Raw genomic sequence first — 16,295 nt, 5'->3', positions numbered from 1 at the left:
TCCTGACTTCCTTTGGTGATGAACAGCAGTATGGACGTATAAGCTGAATAAACCCTTTTCTCCCCAACTTGCTTCTTGGTCATGATGTTGGTGCAGGAATAGAAACCCTGATTAAGATACCAGGCTTTTCAAGAAAACCCTTTAGTGTGAAAGAGGTGCCTGGGAGGCTTTGAGCTAGTGATGCTGCACCAGCCTCAGGGACAGCTGGGCCTGCAGGTGTACATTAGTACATGCCCTTCCCCACTCCAGTTCCCACTTCGCAACATTGTATCAAGCCTTTTGTGGCTCTTTCTCGTTTCTTAGGTGGTCTTTAGAGAGTTTCCTATTAGGGAACTCACTAAAGTTGGTGGGTTTGGTCTTTTCTCTCTGCCCGGCTTCTGTCCCAGCTGCCCTTACTTGTCAGGTTATCTTGCCTAGTGCATCCCACGGCATTAATACCCGGGCTTCTGTGTCTGAGATCGGATTAATCTGCTTTTTGGGCTGCGTTTGGGGTCAGGGTGAGATGTGAGGCTGCCCCTGCCCTGTTAGGTTTGTCCCGCTTTGTGTTTAGGCTTTGTGCTGCAGTTACCAGTGTTCAGCAAACACTGTTGTCCTTTGGATGTTCTTTCTCCTGTCTTGATTGAGAAAAACTCAGCTAAGCTTCTCGTACAACTGTCCCATATGGTTGTCAGGGTTTGTTTTTGTCAATTTGAAACAAACTTAATGTACTTGGAAGTAGGAACCTGAGTTGGTAGATTTGCTTCCATCCAGTTGACCTGTGGGCATGTATGTGGGGACATTTTCTTGATTATATAGTAATGTAAGAGAACCCTGCCCACTGTGATCCTCCTGAAAATGGTCATACTTTTATTACATCAGGACTATGCTCCATTGAGTTAGCTTCTGTTAAGGTATAAGGGAATGTGAAAGTTCCGACCATCATCCATTCATTATCACAGTTGCCTGTGTTGAGAGAACACCATGGCCTCTCTGACAATTTGTCTAAACTCTATATATAAACAAACGGGGGCGGGACCCGAATCCATCACTTAAGAGCACTGGCTAGAGAAAGTTCTTTGAGCTGAAATGAAAGTCCTCCTATCATAACGGGCTAGAGAGATGGCTCAGTGGTTAGGAGTGCTGGCTGCCCTTTCAGAAGACCTGGCTTTGATTCCCAGCAACCACATGGTGCCTCCTAACACCCTGTAACTCATCCTAGGGCATCTGACACCATCTTTTGGCCTCCTGGGGCAGTAGGCATGTTAAGTAGTAGACAGACATACTAGCAGGCAAATGCCCATACACATTTTTTTTAAAGATTTTATTTATGTATGTATGTATGTATGTATGTATGTATATGACAAGTACACTGTAGCTTCTTCAGACACACCAGAAGAGAGCATTGGATCCCATTACAGATGGCTGTGAGCCCCCATGTAGCTGCTGGGATATGAATTCGGGACCTTTGGAAGAGCAGTCAGTGCTCTTAACTGCTGGGCCATCTCTCCAGCCCCCATACACATTTTTTAAGGCACAGACGATATCAAAGGACAAACCTGGTGGTAAATGGCACACGGAGCATTCTTGAGGACTGCACTGGCATTTTTAAAGCAATCAGCCCTTAGTACAAAGTTTATTGACTATAGTGACCACAAACCGTCCAGGAAACACTAAGTCATGGTGGAAAGTCTCCAAACAATTGTGCTGTGCACGGGGTGTGGGTGGGCAGCCCTTCTTTGCCTTTTATGCCTGTTTAATTCTCTGCTGTCCAAGCATCCTGTTACTGGGCGTGCGTATCCCAGTTTTCAATTCACAGATGAGTGGTTACTCTTCTCTCATACAGTTCCCATTTGCTGTTTAAAGTGTCTTAGGCAAAATGCTCGACCCAGTGAGCAGCTCTGAGTGCCCATCCCTGTGACCCCAGCCACAGAGGGAGGGGCCGGAGTCCCACTGAAGAGACCTGGCTAATGGAGTCCAGTGCTTTCAAACTGCTCATGGGCTGAGCTTTCTTCAGAGGAGTCCCACCCCACCCCCCCAATCTCCAGTAGATACCAGAACCATTCAGCTCTCCATCACAAAGGACACCAGCCACAGTTGTTTAAACACATTTTCTGTAGATACGTTAATAGGTAAGGGTGGTGGAAGGCGTTTTGTATGACTGTGTTTTTGTATTGCTCATAAACCGGCTTAAAGCTCACATAATGTAACAGACCCGTGTTCACAGGAAATCGGTGGCGCTCGACTTCAGATCAACCAGCCAGGAGCAGAGGGTTGCCTCTCCGTATTCCTTTGCTTGAGCTAGCCATATCACCGTGGCTCATCAAGTATTTGTCAAACTGAGTTTCAGGTCGTTTCTGAGCACACTGTGGTCTATGTAAACCATGCTTGGCTACAGTCTCCAGAATCATATCTCAGATACTTCAGTCAAGCATGTGGGTGATTATTTAAGAATGGATCGCTGACAGTTGGCCTGAGCTAAGGGGAGGGGACTAATAAAAGTTGGAATCCAATCAACAGAAATCAAATTAGGCAAAAACTCTGTATTAGTTTTTAATGAGATTTTTTTTTCTCGTTACTTCCAGTGTTAAGCTATTTCTTTTTACCTGCCAGCATTAGATGCTTGACAGCCTTTATAACATAGCTCAAATTTTATATATCACTCTTTTCTCTTAATAGTTGACAATATTTGAGTTGTCATTGAGTTTCAAATGGATAGAGAGCTGTGTTGGCTATGTCAACTTGACACAAGCTAGAGTCACTGGAGAGGAGGGATCCTCAATAAGATCAGATTGTAGGCAAGTCTATTGGGCATTTTCTTAGTGATCGACGCTCGAGATCTCAACCCATTGTGGGTGGGGCCACCCCTGGGCAGGGGATCCTGAGCTCTATATGGAAGCAGGCTGAGCAAGCCATGAGGAGCAAGCCTCATCTACCTATGGCCTCTGCATCAGCTCCTGCCCACAGGTTCCTTCTCTGTTTGACTTTATGCCCTGACTTCCCTCAGTGATTGACTGTGACCTGGAAGTGTAAACTGAATTAACCCTTGCCTCCTTGGTTTGCTTTTGGTTGTGGTGTTTCATCACAGCAATAGTAACCCTGACTAAGACAAGAATATCAGATTTTTCAGGTGTTTTGTTTGTGTGTTTGTTTTTGGTGGTGCTGCAGATCAAACCCAGGGCTTGGTTTCTGTAAGGCAAAGGCTCTACCATGGAGCTACATCCCTAGCCTAGATTTTTAATTGCTTATAATCAAAGCATACCCTTTATTTCAAACTGCGGTTATCATTCTCCTGATTTGAGTTTTCAGTATCAATGTAATATACAGGATGGTGCTACTTTTTATTATATAGGTTTATTCAATATAGTCTCTGAGCTGTCTTCCCCCTCACCCTCCCCCAAATAGAAGAGAAAATAAAAGCTCAGAGAAGCAACACAGATGTAGCTGCAGAGGTGAATCTTGAGTCTAGGTTTCGGTTTCATGGTTCTAGGCTGCTTCCCCGCTGTGCACACGCACGCCTCAAGGCTAGGATGCTTCGGGAGAACAAGAATTGCTTCATGTTCACTTTTTCTAGTAAATCAAATTGATGGGATCCAATGGTTGAACATAATAAAACGTACACGTTTGCTTACTGTAATAGTACCTAAGGACATTTAGAGGTGATATTTCATAGAGGAAGTGTCTTAAAAAGTTAAAATGGTATTTCCAGTGTGTGATTCATCATTTGGCCTACTTTGAGTTTGGCGTTAAAAGTGAAGTAAGAGGCTGGAGAAACTGCTCAGCAGTTAAGAATCCTGGCTGCTCTCCTGAGGAGCTGAGCTCAGCTCCTAGCATTCGCACCATGGCTTACAAACATCTGTTACTCCAGTTCCAGGGGATCTGATGCCCTCTTCTGGTCTCCCAAGAGTAGCATGGACATGTACTATACACACTGCACACACACACACACACACACATACATACACACATACATACATACACATACATACACACACATACATAGCACATACACACATACACACACATACATACACACTCATACACAGCACACACACACATACATACACATACACAGCACACATATACACACATACATACATACACATACACAGCACACACACACACACACAGGCAGGGTAACACACATAAAATCTGTTGTAAAGTGAAATAAAAACCATACTTTTCTCTCTCTCCCAGACAGATCTTGATTATGTTCACAGCGTTGTTGCCAACCTGGAGAAAGAGTAAGTTTTCTGAAGTGCAGAAGTGAAACTTTTCTCACAGCTATTATCTTTGGCTTTCTGTTAAAAAGGTCTTTCCTTTCTAATTCATTTCTCTGCTCATTAGTGTCAGCGCTGTTTATGCTCTCATTACATAGCTGTGCATACATCCACGTGTCTGGTGGGGAAGTTGGTTCATTCCACTGTAGCAAGGCTTTGAATAGCTTCTGTATGGAGCACATCTCTAGTCTTGAAAGTGAGGAGAGAGTTACAGTTGGGCAGAACTGTTTGAGTCTTCCCCACTGCTCGCCAAGCAAACGATGTCAGGACAGATGTTAAAATGAGCCATACCTAAGCATGCCTTTCTGTCCTGTCAAGATTGGAGCCCAGGGCACTGCGAGCAGGGGACAGGTGCAAGGCTCAGGGAGTTTTAGGCATTGCTGTGTTATATGCTGTGCACTTGCTGGTGTTAAAGTTAGACCTGTTGGGTTTCTTCTGTGAATTTCATCTGGTTTTACCCCTACTTGACAAGAAATGACTTCGGGAACTGGGGAGATAGTCCATGGTTAAAGGTGTTTGCAGATGTTGCAGACTGCCCGAGTCCAGGTCCTTCGCTCAATTCATCGTCCCTGATGCCCCCCGATATCACCTCAGGGAGATCTGTCATCTCTGCCGACCAAGACCTCCCTCCCCTCCCCTTCCCATGTGATAAACATAATTAAAAATAATAAAGATACTTAGAAAAGACTTTAGAAGCTGTAGGCATTTGCTAGCTCCACACTTAAAATAATTTCTCCTCATTGGTCAAAACATGAAAGCTGGAGATTTAAAAAGATGCTGCGCATACTTCAGGGTCAAGTTATCATGTGTTTAAAATGTCCTCGAGTGCTATATCCTTGTCAGGCTGTAGAGACAGGCTGGTGGAGGCTCCTCAAGGCAGCATGATAATGACTCATTCCTCTTCCCGTGAGCCTCTGGGGCAGTAGGTTCTACAGGCTTCCTTCACGTGCAGGGAGAGCAAGGCCAGGAAGAGCAATCACAGGCACTTGCGCTAAGGCCAGCATTCTACCAGCTCCGAGTGAAGGTTTGCAAGAATGTAAAAGAAACCACATTTGGTTAGTGAAAAGGGACTCAAGAGCCTCAGAAAGGGTTTCTCAGCCCAGGCACCGCTGATTGGGCGAGGCGATTCTTGGTTATGGGCTCTTGGCATAATAGGACGTGTGTCAGGACCCGTGGCATCTGCTCATTAGATGTCAGGTAAATTGTCACTAGTTGTGACAACCAAAATATCTCCAGGCCCCACTGAATATTCCCAGGAAGGATAAAGTTGTCCTCAGCTTAGAAACCCTGGATTGGAATGATATAGAGCCTGCAGCCTACAACTAAAGCTTCGAAAGACTGAAGAGCTTTGTGTCTTTAAATTTGAAAACCTCACGTGCATTCATTAGTATATGTGCACACTTGCCTTGGTGTGCATGTGGAGGTCACAGAAACATTTGCTAGTCTCTAGTCCTACTGTGTGGTTTACGGGCACTAGACTCAAGTCTGTGCACCAGGCTTGAGGGCAGTCACCTCTAATGACGAACCATCTTACCAGCCCCAAAAAATGCAAGAGCTTTGATTTTTTTCATAAATAATATATTTGGGGTAAGCATAGAGATTCATTTGCTTTTTTTCCCCCAAGCTCCCTGCTTTCTGTGGGACCTTGATTTGGTTAAGTTTGAAAATTAATACTTGTAAGAGGGCACTGCCCATAGTTTACCTAGGGTCTCTGCTACAGTTACATCAGTAAATTAAGCATTAAGGCAAGTGACACCCCACAGAGCTGACATAATACAGCTAACCTTTCTCTTGGCAGATTTTCTAGAGAAATTAGTTCTGGCCTGCTGGAAATAATCTCTCCTCCTGAAAGTTATTACCCCGACTTGACAAACCTGAAGGAGACCTTCGGAGACTCCAAGGAAAGAGTGAGGTGAGCGACAGAGATGCCCGGTGCACACTTAGATGTCAGGTGCCATGGTGCCTGTCAGTTTCAGGGTGGTTTAAAAGCATTAACACATAGTATTTGTTTCTGTTTGCATTTCTTCTTTATTATCAATCTAGCAGCATTCAATTCATAGCTCTAAACACTGGCCTCATGTTCCTAAGTCAGACTTTGCGAAGCTCTCATTCAGGGAGACGTTAAGATATTACCGAAGAAAAGTCTTGTGGATGAAACAGTCTGGGAGATGCTGTATTGTAGCTCAGTAGAGCATTAGCCAAGCATGCACGGAGCCACGGGTTCTGCCCTCAGTACCACAGCAAGTGTGCTCACCACTGGATGTGTTAGTAACTTCTATGCTGCACTGTCTCTAGATGGGGATGTGTGTGCAATGTTGACCAAAGTTCCTTCGGTGGAGAACCTCTGTGCACGGGGTAATTGGAGGGTCAGTCTTCTTAAGATACATGGTGATGGAGACTGCACTGGAGGAAGCTGCTCTTAGACCGTCTCTCATGTGTGGGAGTTTATCTGCGTGTGTTGCAATAGACACGAGATTCAGACGTCTGATCTGAGGTTGCTGACTTTGAGTCTGAGTCCTAACGCATTCTCCGGTGCTGTTCATTTCAGATGGAGGACCAAGCAGAACCTGGATTATTGTTTTTTGATGATGTATGCTCAGGAGAAGGGCATCTACTACATTCAGGTAAGAGTCAGGGGTTTTTCGGGGTGTTTTGAGGTGTTTCTTTTGTCTTGCTCAGCTTTTTTATTTGGTGGTTTTAATTTTTTTTTTTAAGTAAAATACATCTATTAAAACAGAAAAAGAAATTTACTTAACTTATAAAACATCTGAAATGGGAAAGTCAGGCATACATCGCTCAAAATAGATTTTGCATTTTGTATATCTTTTACCGATGATGTTTGGGTTCAGAGGTCTATGTTAAAACGTTCACGTGAATACGGAAGATGGGACGGTAGATTAGAGAGCATCTCTTCTGGTCTGGAAGTCTCTTGTATTTGTGTGTATAGGTCGTGTATGTGTGTGGGGTACATGTGTGAGCTTACCTGTAAGGGCCAGAGGTCAATATTGGTGTCTTCCTCCATTAATTATCTTATTTTTTGAAGCTGAGTCTCTCACAGGACCTGGATCTTATCGGTTCAGCTAGCATGTAGCATGGCTGACTAGCAAGTTCCCCCTGCCGTGACTGGCTTTTTGACGTGGCTGATGGAGCTTAAACACAGGTAGCTGTGCCTACATAGCAGGCTGGCCTCAAACTTGGGGTGTCCCGCTTCTGGGTTGTTTTCTTCGATTTCTGTCAGTAAGCTTTGATTGTTCACTTGGGGTAAGCCTTTCACTTCCTTAAGTTATTCCTAAGCATTTTAGCTTTTTTTTTTTTTTTTTTTTTTTTTTTTTAGCAGTCTCCTGAATGAGATTAAAATGATTTTCTGCTTTGGGGTTTTGTTTTTTGTTCCTTGAGGAAAGGGCATTTTGCTTTTCAAAGACAGGGTTTCTCTGTGTAGCTCCCTGGCTGTCCTGAAATTCAGTCTGTAGACCAGGCTGGCCTTGAACTCAGAAATCTGCTGCCTAGCTCTGCCTCTGCCTTGCCAGTGCTGGGATTAAAGGTGTGTGCCACCATAGGCCAGCTTGAGATTAAAATGAAATTTGAGTTGGGGCATTGGTTATTGTTACTGATATAACAATATCAGTAACAATAAGTGATGATGTGTGATTTTTTTTTAATCTTGTAATGTTGCTCAAATCATTTATTATTTATAGTGTATTTTTTTATGGAGTTTTATAAGGCATGTCACAGGGAAGTGGCACAAGTGTCATGTTTTACAGATTTACCTGAGCGTGGTTGCACAAATTTACCATCTTAGTATTAGGAGACAAGAGGATCTGTTATTTGAGGAAGCCCTGCTTCAGTAGGGAGTGCACTTACACTGTGTGTGTGTGTGTGTGTGTGTGTAAGAAGCAACACAGTTAGATGGCAAATTCATTGTCCTTGGATGCTTTTAACTCTTGGATGTCTGGCTCCAGGTGAGGTTTCCAGTCCTGCTGACAGTTAGTGAGAAGCCCTGCTGACTACGAGCAGAGGAACACTTTTGCTTTTTACCTCAGGGGAATTCTCCCTGTGTTGTTTTCTTGGGAGACTGAGAAAAATCAGTTAAATCTTTAATGTTACTCAGAATTCTTCGGTGCAGTTCTCTGGTCCTGGACTTCCTACTCTGCTTGCAAGGGAGTCACCGAGGGTTTATGTTGGTACCATCATCCTAGACAGCGTCTTATGTAGCCCAGGCTGGCTCTGAGCTTATCAGATAGCCAAGGATGGTCTGGAACCCAAATCCTTCCATCTCCACATCCTGAATGTTGGCATTGTGGGCATTGACAGTTTTATGTGGCACTGGGGATAAAACCCAGAGTTTCATGCTTGCCAGACAAGTGTTCTACCAACCAAGCAACATCCCCAGACCTTCAAGAAGTTTTTTGTTTGTTTTGTTTTCTTTTATTTCTGAAGACTGTCACTCTCTTCAGACACACCAGAAGAGGGCATCGGATCCCATTACGGATGATTGTGAGCTACCATGTGGTTGCTGGATGTGGTTGCTGGGAATTGAACTCAGGACCTCTGGAAGAGCCGTCCGTGCTCTAGGCCACTGAGCCATCTCTCCAGCCCCTATTTGCTTGATTGTTATAGCTATGTAGAAACTTATTTTTCTTCAGTCTGGGTGAGTTGCATCTTTCTAGGAATGTATTGTTTCTTCTATGGCTAGTTCAGATCACTGTCACATAACCTGTGGTTGCCTCTCATAATGTTTAATGCTTTTACTCTGTGACATGAGTTTTAATGTCCTCTCCTGTCTAATTTTGAGTCCTCTCTTCTCCTGTGTGACTCATACTAAAGTTTTGCTTGCATATTTACAAAAACATATTTTGTACTACTGATTTTTAAAATACTCATGTGTTTCTAACACTGGTCACTTACTGTTGGTTCAAGCCATGGAAATTACCTTTGTTTTATCTGCTCCCTGTCTCTACCTTGTTATTGATGCAAACCACCTCTTTATAAACCTTTTTTTTAAAAAAAAAAAGATTAATTTATTGTTATATGTAAGTACACTGTAGCTGTCTTCAGACACACCAGAAGAGGGCGTCAGATCTCATTACAGATGGTTGTGAGCCACTATGTGGTTGCTGGGATTTGAACTCAGGACCTTCGGAAGAGCAGTCAGTGCTCTTAACCGCTGAGCCATCTTTCTAGCCCCACTTTATAAAGTTTTTTATGTGTCTCATATACTCTAGGCTGACCTTGAAGTCCTGACCTCGCAAGTGCTGGGATCACATGCTAGGAGAGCCCTGTGTCAGCTGAGCCATACCTCTGTGTCCCCTGCCTTTTTTCATATTGCACATCCATGGATATAAGTATGTAACTGCTTTGTGTGCTTTGGGTTCTAGTGTAACCCAAACGTGATCCAGGCAACTGAGCTCCTATCATGAGTGACAAGAATTTACAAGATATTTCAGAGGCCTACATTTCTGTTGTATAGGCTGATGGTGACTGTTGGACCTGGTGTCCTTACCCAGAAACCAAAGTGACTTACCCACAAATATTACCTTACTATAGGATTCTATGTGCACCCAAATGTTTCCTTTATCAGATAATTTTATATCCTTGTATGGTCTTTCATTGGTTTTTATACCCTTTCACTCTAAGATGGACTCCCCCAGCAAGTCAGGCAGGAGGAATAATGTTGAATTTATTTTAAAAAGTCTAAATTTCTCTTATATTTTCAAATGGCAGTTCTGCTGGGCAGGTATGGTGTTCTTGGTGGATAATTGTTTTGCTTTTACACTTGCAAATCCACTACCAGCCTGCAATGTCCCTGCTGAGAAATCTGCTGATTGTCTGGTAGGAGTTCTTGTGTGTGTGTGTGTGTGTGTGTGTGCGCGCGCGCGCGCGTGTGCGTGCGTGCGTGTACATGGGTGTATTATTGTGCATGTGTATATGTATTCACACATGTCGGAGCATGTGTGCATGTGTGTATGTGAGCGTGTGCATGTGTGATCATGTGTGTGTGTGTACGCCTACACATGTGTGTTTGTGTGTGTATGTGTGGTATGTGTATGAGAGAAATGTGTGTGTGTGTACGCATGCACGTGTGTGTTTGTGTCTGTATGTATGTGAACTCGCATGTGTGTGTGTGTAAGTGTGTATGTATGTGCACACGTATGTGTTCATGTGTGAACATGTGTGCATGAGACCTCTCTCTCTACTTGCGGCAGCCTTCCTTTCTCCGAGGACGCCGACAGATTGGCTGTGCTGCTGTTCCTTGGTTCAGTTGTCTCTGAGCTTGCTGAATTTGGACATTCATTACACTTGGGACATTTTCTGGCAGTATTTCTTCAGGTGGCTCCTTTGCCCTTCTTGAAGTAACTGTGTAGCTATTCTCTTGTGGTGTCTGCAGGTTCGTGGGCTCTCATCTTCATCCTTTGCCCTTCTTTTCCTCGGCACCATTAGTTTCGAAAACTCTGTCTCTGCTGACTCTTTTTCTGCTCGGCCAGGTCTGCTGTAAGGTTTCTCATTCGGGTTTTGTCTTCTTCTGTTCTGGTTTCCGTCTGGTTCACCTCCATAATTTCTGTCTCTTCGTTGATGTTCTCATTTAACCCTTGTCCTTTTTATTTAGTTGCCCACTCTTTTATGATGTAGCCTCACCACGGGTCCTGGTTGTTGTTACTGTGGGAAATTTGGTATTTAGGCAGACATCTGTCCCCCTGGCCCCATCCTTGTGGTCTGGTTTGGTTGGAAGGAAGACCTGCTTCTGGTAATGTCAGCAGGAGCTTCTGGAGCCCTTTGCCCTTTTAAAATTTGGTTATTTTATTTATTTACATTTCAAATGTTATCCCTCCTTCCCACCCCCCTCCTCCCCTGCTTCCACTCAACCACTCCCACCTCACTGCCCTAGCATTCCCCTACACTGAGGCAGAGAGCCTCCACAGGTCCAATGGCCTCCCCTCCCATTGATGACTGACAAGGGCATCCTCTGCTACATATGCAGCTGGTGCCAGGGGTCCCTCCATGTGTACTCTTTGGTTGGTGGTTTAGTCCCTGGGAGCTCGGGGAGGGGGGCGTCTGGTTGGTATATATTGTTGTTCTTCCTATGGGGTTGCAAACCCCTTCAGCATCTTCAGTCCTTCCCCTAACTCCTCTATTGGGGACCCCATGCTCAGTTTGATGCTTGGCTGTGAGCATCTGCATCTATATTGGTCTTTACTTTTTTTTAAAAAATGATTTTCTTCTTTGTATGAGTACATTCATGTATGTGTGTGCACTGCATGTGTGCTGGTACCACCTGAGGTCAGACAAGGGTGCCAGGCCCCCTGCAACTGGAGTTATAGGTGGGTGTCAGCCACCATGTGGTGCTGCCAGGAACTGAACCTCCTTTCTCTGGATGAGTGGCAAGAGGGTTACACTACTGACCCATCTCTATAGCCCCAGACCCTGTTTAGCAAGAGTTTCATGAAATGTATTTGGAACATACCACCTCTGCCTCTGCTCATAACCTCCCTCTCCACCTTTGCCCCCCAACCCCCAACTGAGTCTTCTTTTTATACTCATCGAATCCAATTTGTGTTGACCAACTGGTCTTGGTAGTGGGGCCTGCAGTGGATTTATCGCGGGTCATGTCATTAAGGAAACTGACATTCTCTCTCAGCAGCTAGAGAATGCCAGGAGCTCCTTAGCTAGTGGTAACGGGACAGGGGGTGTCACACCTACCCTCCCCTTTACCAGGGTCTATTGTCTGGGAGGAGCTTAGACATGTTTCACAGTCACTGTGTCTGGGGTCCTCTCTTCTCTGGACTCGTGGGTAGAACCCAAGTGCGATTGCTGGTTTCCACACTGGCGTGTGCACCTCCATTCTTTGGGGATGTGTGTGGGAATCCTGTGTCTCTCTGATGGAGTGTTCCTCAATGCTCATCTGTGGCGCTGCAGTCGCTGGCACCAAGTCCTGGCCTTTACTCCCAGCCTCTGCTGGGTGCCTGCTTTGTTCCTGTCCATGTTTGAAACAGGGCAGAAACAGCAACACTATCAGGATGCAGGCCAGAAAGTCAGCAGCTCCGGAGACTTGGAACTAATGTCTCTGGTGAGGGGGACAGGAGCCAGGATGCCCAGGGGAGGGCTCCATGTCTCTGGGGATAAAGGAGGGTCTTGAGTTTGCTGTTTTGCTGTCTTGCTGATAGCTTAAATCTCTAACAGGACCAGACACAGACACACACACACACACACACACACACACACACACACACACACACAGAGGGCTTCAAAACCTGTCTCCTTATCACAGCACAATATCGAAAGTTTTAAGGTGATTTTCTGTCATTCCTTAGGAGTAACACAATTCTGCGCTATTGTTCTTTGTTGGTCATTTAGATTGTGTCTAAATTTTTAGCTCTCCAAAGATTAATGATGTTTTTCTGAAAATGATCCATTTCCCCAAAGCTTGCTCCTTAGGAAACAGTTGCTCTATATTCTGGTCTTCATAATTGGGCAGAATGAGAGTCCTCTCAGGGAGTTCATCACTGTATCTACAGAGTATTAGGATGGAAACCACACTGGCTTCAGAAGCCTTCAGACTGAGGGCTTGGAATGTTTGCAAGGGAAAGGGATAGCTTAGGGACATCCAAGGAAAACAGGGCCGAAGACTGGGAGTCAAAGGAATTTCCTCACACCTCAGAGATCTTCCCTAGTGCCTCTATGGTTGCAAACCTGGGGCTTTCAAATTCACAGCTTCTAAAGGGTGCTTGTGGGCAGGAGGTGGTCCAGGGGAGAGTACTGGCCAGTCCTCACGCTACCCTGTATTCATTTCCCAGTGCTGGAAAAATACAAGGTACTTAAAAAAAAAAAAAAAAAAAAGAGCAGAGCCAGGCCAATTGCGTCATCAAGGGTTTATGCTTAAAGAAAATACCAACAAGCCTGGGGTTATGCCTGTGGGCTGGGATGGCTTACAGTGGCCTGGGCAAACCATTTCTTGAAGGTGGCATTACCCAGCATCAGTTCATGCTCTCATGGTAGGTGACCCAGGGCTCTGATGCCTCTCACAGGCATTTTCCTCATTCACTATGATGTTTAACCTTCAGATTTCCACTCAAGGGAAATTTCCTGTCTCAGTGTTCCCAAAGTGCTTTGCATATCCCAGTAATGATGCAGGCAAGCATAGGGAATAGTTTAGTGATCTAGGACTCTGCTTGGTTTGAGCATACGCTCCTCTCCAAATACTGGACAGCCTGGGGCATTTATCTGCACATATTTGCACACAAGCTCCTTCCCTAACACTGCACCCCAAAACCTGTGAGCAATGTAGGACCCCAACCTGCTGTATGCACACCCCACAGGCACAGTGAAGTAAGTTTCTTCTCCCCTTCAACAGATTCTATCCATTCATACTCCTAACATAGAGGGTGGCCTGAGCTGAACTGGTTGGGGTACATGTACAGTAAGGCAAAACTGTGTCCTTTTGGGGGGGGGTGTTTTGAGACAGGGTTTCTCTGTAAAGCCCTGGATGTCCTGAAACTCACTCTGTAGACCAGGCTGGCCTCGAACGTAGAAATCTACCTGCCTTTGCCTCCTGAGTGCTGGAATTAAAGGCGAGCACCACCACTGCCCTGCACGAAACTGTGTCCTTAAGGAAACTCTTATGGAGAATCCCCTATTCACATCTGAGGCCCGTGCATAATCGGACATGCACATGATGAAAGTCAGACACATCATGAGACAGGGCGTGCACAGTAGAGAAATGACTATAGACCTTAATCTGTTGATCAGAACTACCCTTGATAGTCCCCTTCAGCAACCAAACTCCTCCTTTTCATGTACCCCATAAAGGCAGCCCCAGGCAATAGCTGGAGCCCTTGAATATCTTCACTCATGTGGCCTCTGCTATTCATGGCAGTGTATTTCTGATCAGTACTATCACTTTGAGTAAAATCCCTTTGATACTTTGTAAAAAAAAAAGCAGGAGGGTGGGGGGTGGGGGTGGGGGTGGGGGGATAGGGGGTGGGGTGCTCCATTGCAAGTGACCTGGAGTGTGCTGATTGCCTGCAGGAACAGGCACTGACAGGTGCTGCTGGTCCTATCCTGCCCTCCTCACTGTATCCCACCCCACATGGTGGCCCCTAACTCCTGTAACTCCAGTTCTAGGGGGCCAGTGCCCCTTCTCACGTCCATGGGCTCCTGCACCTGTGACACATTTAAACTCATGCAGAGACACATACATATACGTAACAATTAAAAAATATATATAAAAGGGGCTTCTAGGGGTGTGGCTCAGTAATAGAGCCCTTACCTTGCTTAAGCTAGGCCCTGGGTTCTATCCCCGGTGTGTGTGTGTGTGTGTGTGTGTGTGTGTGTGTGTGTGTGTGTGTGAGAGAGAGAGAGAGAGAGAGACAGACAGACAGACAGACAGACACAGAGACACAGAGATGGAGAGATAAAGACAGAGAGGCAGAGAGAGAGATGGGGGAGAGAGAGACAGACAGACTGACAGAAATAACACAGAAACAGAGACAGAAAGACAAACAGAGGCATCTGCATCAATATAGAAAGTGTCAAATGGAGGTGTGCCCAGTTTTCATGTTCCTCTCATCTAGTCAGGTGGAGGGTAGGTGAGGGAAGGTGCTGACTTTCCTTTGACCTCATCAAACTAGGGAGTTGATCTGCTAGAGTGAGTGTATATTTTATTTTGACAGCATCTGGTTTTATATTTTAATTGGTTTTAGCCATAGTTTTCATGATTTCTGTGAGCACGTATGTGTTTGTCCGTAATAATGCTCATTTATCTCTTTCCTTCCCCTTTTGACTTTTAAAGATGATTGTTCAATTTTCTTTTCTAGCTTGAAGATGATATTATTGTCAAACAAAACTATTTTAATACCATAAAGAATTTTGCACTTCAACTTTCTTCGGAAGAATGGATGATTCTAGAGTTTTCCCAGCTTGGCTTCATTGGTAAGAAGAGCATTTGATGATTTATCTATTTTATAAAATAGCTAAGTCTCAGAATCTTAAACCAACTGCTTCCCCTCTTTCCCCAACAAAAGTTGCCTTTTCCCAGGGAAACTGACTAGTTTTGAGAAAACTAAACTTAGGTAAATTTCCCTATGCAGATGATGATCCTGTGTAGACCCTGACTTCTGAGGTGTAGCATGTTGTTTTATAACAAAGCTTCAATTGTTCGATGTTACCAGTGAAGACTCAGGAGCCAGATACTGGGTGAGAGCCCGATGGCTCCGAGGCAGAGAGCACGCAGCTGAGCGTCCTCCTAGGCTGACATCCCACCAGGAAACCTGATGTTCCTCTCTCCTTCCTGTGTGAGCCTCTACCTGTCCCCTCAACTCCCCCTTACTCTGGATGGGTTTTCCTATACTCACTTCCTGCAAACTGGATGCCCGCCCTATAGCTGTCTTTATTTAATCTTGTTTACAGTATTCAAGCAGAAGGCTCTTGGATTAAAGGCCTGTGCTAAGACTGAGCCACACTACAGCTGAAAACAAGTTTTCCAGTAGATAGGGCAATCTCAGGGTTCGCAGTGTTTTCAAACATCTTGCAACAGCCGATCCTCTAGAGAGCCACACCATGGCTGCCGTGGAGGTGGGAGCATGTCTGATTCTTCTCTGACACACCTCCAGTTCCCTTATGCTAACAGCACTAGTTTCATCCCAGAAGCACAGCATTGATGGCAGCTCTTGCCCAGCGATGACTTCATGTTCATTCGTTTCTTTCGTGAACTATTTGGGGTGCTTATTTTTAAAGCCTTTGAGGAAACAGTGCCCCTACATTCAATGAAAAAGAAAAAAACATGCTTGAAGTTGAATTGAAAGAAATTTGCGGGGCTTAAAAATACCTTCTCAAGCCAGGTGATGATAGTGCACGCGTGAGATGCCGTGATGCCTGCATGGGAGAATGGGAGAGGCCGAGGCAGGAGGATCTCACACCCGAGACCAGGATGAGCTGTCATGAGATGCTGACTTACAAACGCAAACACTGGGGTGCAGCCTAGTGGTAGTTCTCTTATCTAGCCTGTATGAGAGAGACCTCAGGTTCAGCCCCCACACGCACCCATGC

At 45.1% G+C, this 16,295-nt stretch overlaps 1 protein-coding gene across 2 annotated transcripts in view; it reads left to right on the top strand.

Moving 5' to 3' along the window:
- Positions 1-16,295, top strand: part of Mgat4a (alpha-1,3-mannosyl-glycoprotein 4-beta-N-acetylglucosaminyltransferase A) — an 83,962-nt gene that overhangs the window by 52,890 nt on the left and 14,777 nt on the right. For both annotated transcript variants that reach the window (XM_021197670.2, XM_021197669.2), the window contains exons 6-9: positions 4,174-4,220; positions 6,055-6,168; positions 6,805-6,880; positions 15,065-15,179. In XM_021197670.2, coding sequence (XP_021053329.1) covers positions 4,174-4,220; positions 6,055-6,168; positions 6,805-6,880; positions 15,065-15,179 — 352 coding nt within the window. The remainder of the gene's footprint in view (positions 1-4,173; positions 4,221-6,054; positions 6,169-6,804; positions 6,881-15,064; positions 15,180-16,295) is intronic.

This window comes from Mus pahari, chromosome 5 (assembly GCF_900095145.1).
Source record: "Mus pahari chromosome 5, PAHARI_EIJ_v1.1, whole genome shotgun sequence".
NCBI classification, from domain to species: Eukaryota; Metazoa; Chordata; class Mammalia; order Rodentia; family Muridae; genus Mus; species Mus pahari.
Note: the sequence above shows the minus strand (reverse complement) of the source record. Positions and strands in the feature narration are given on the sequence as shown.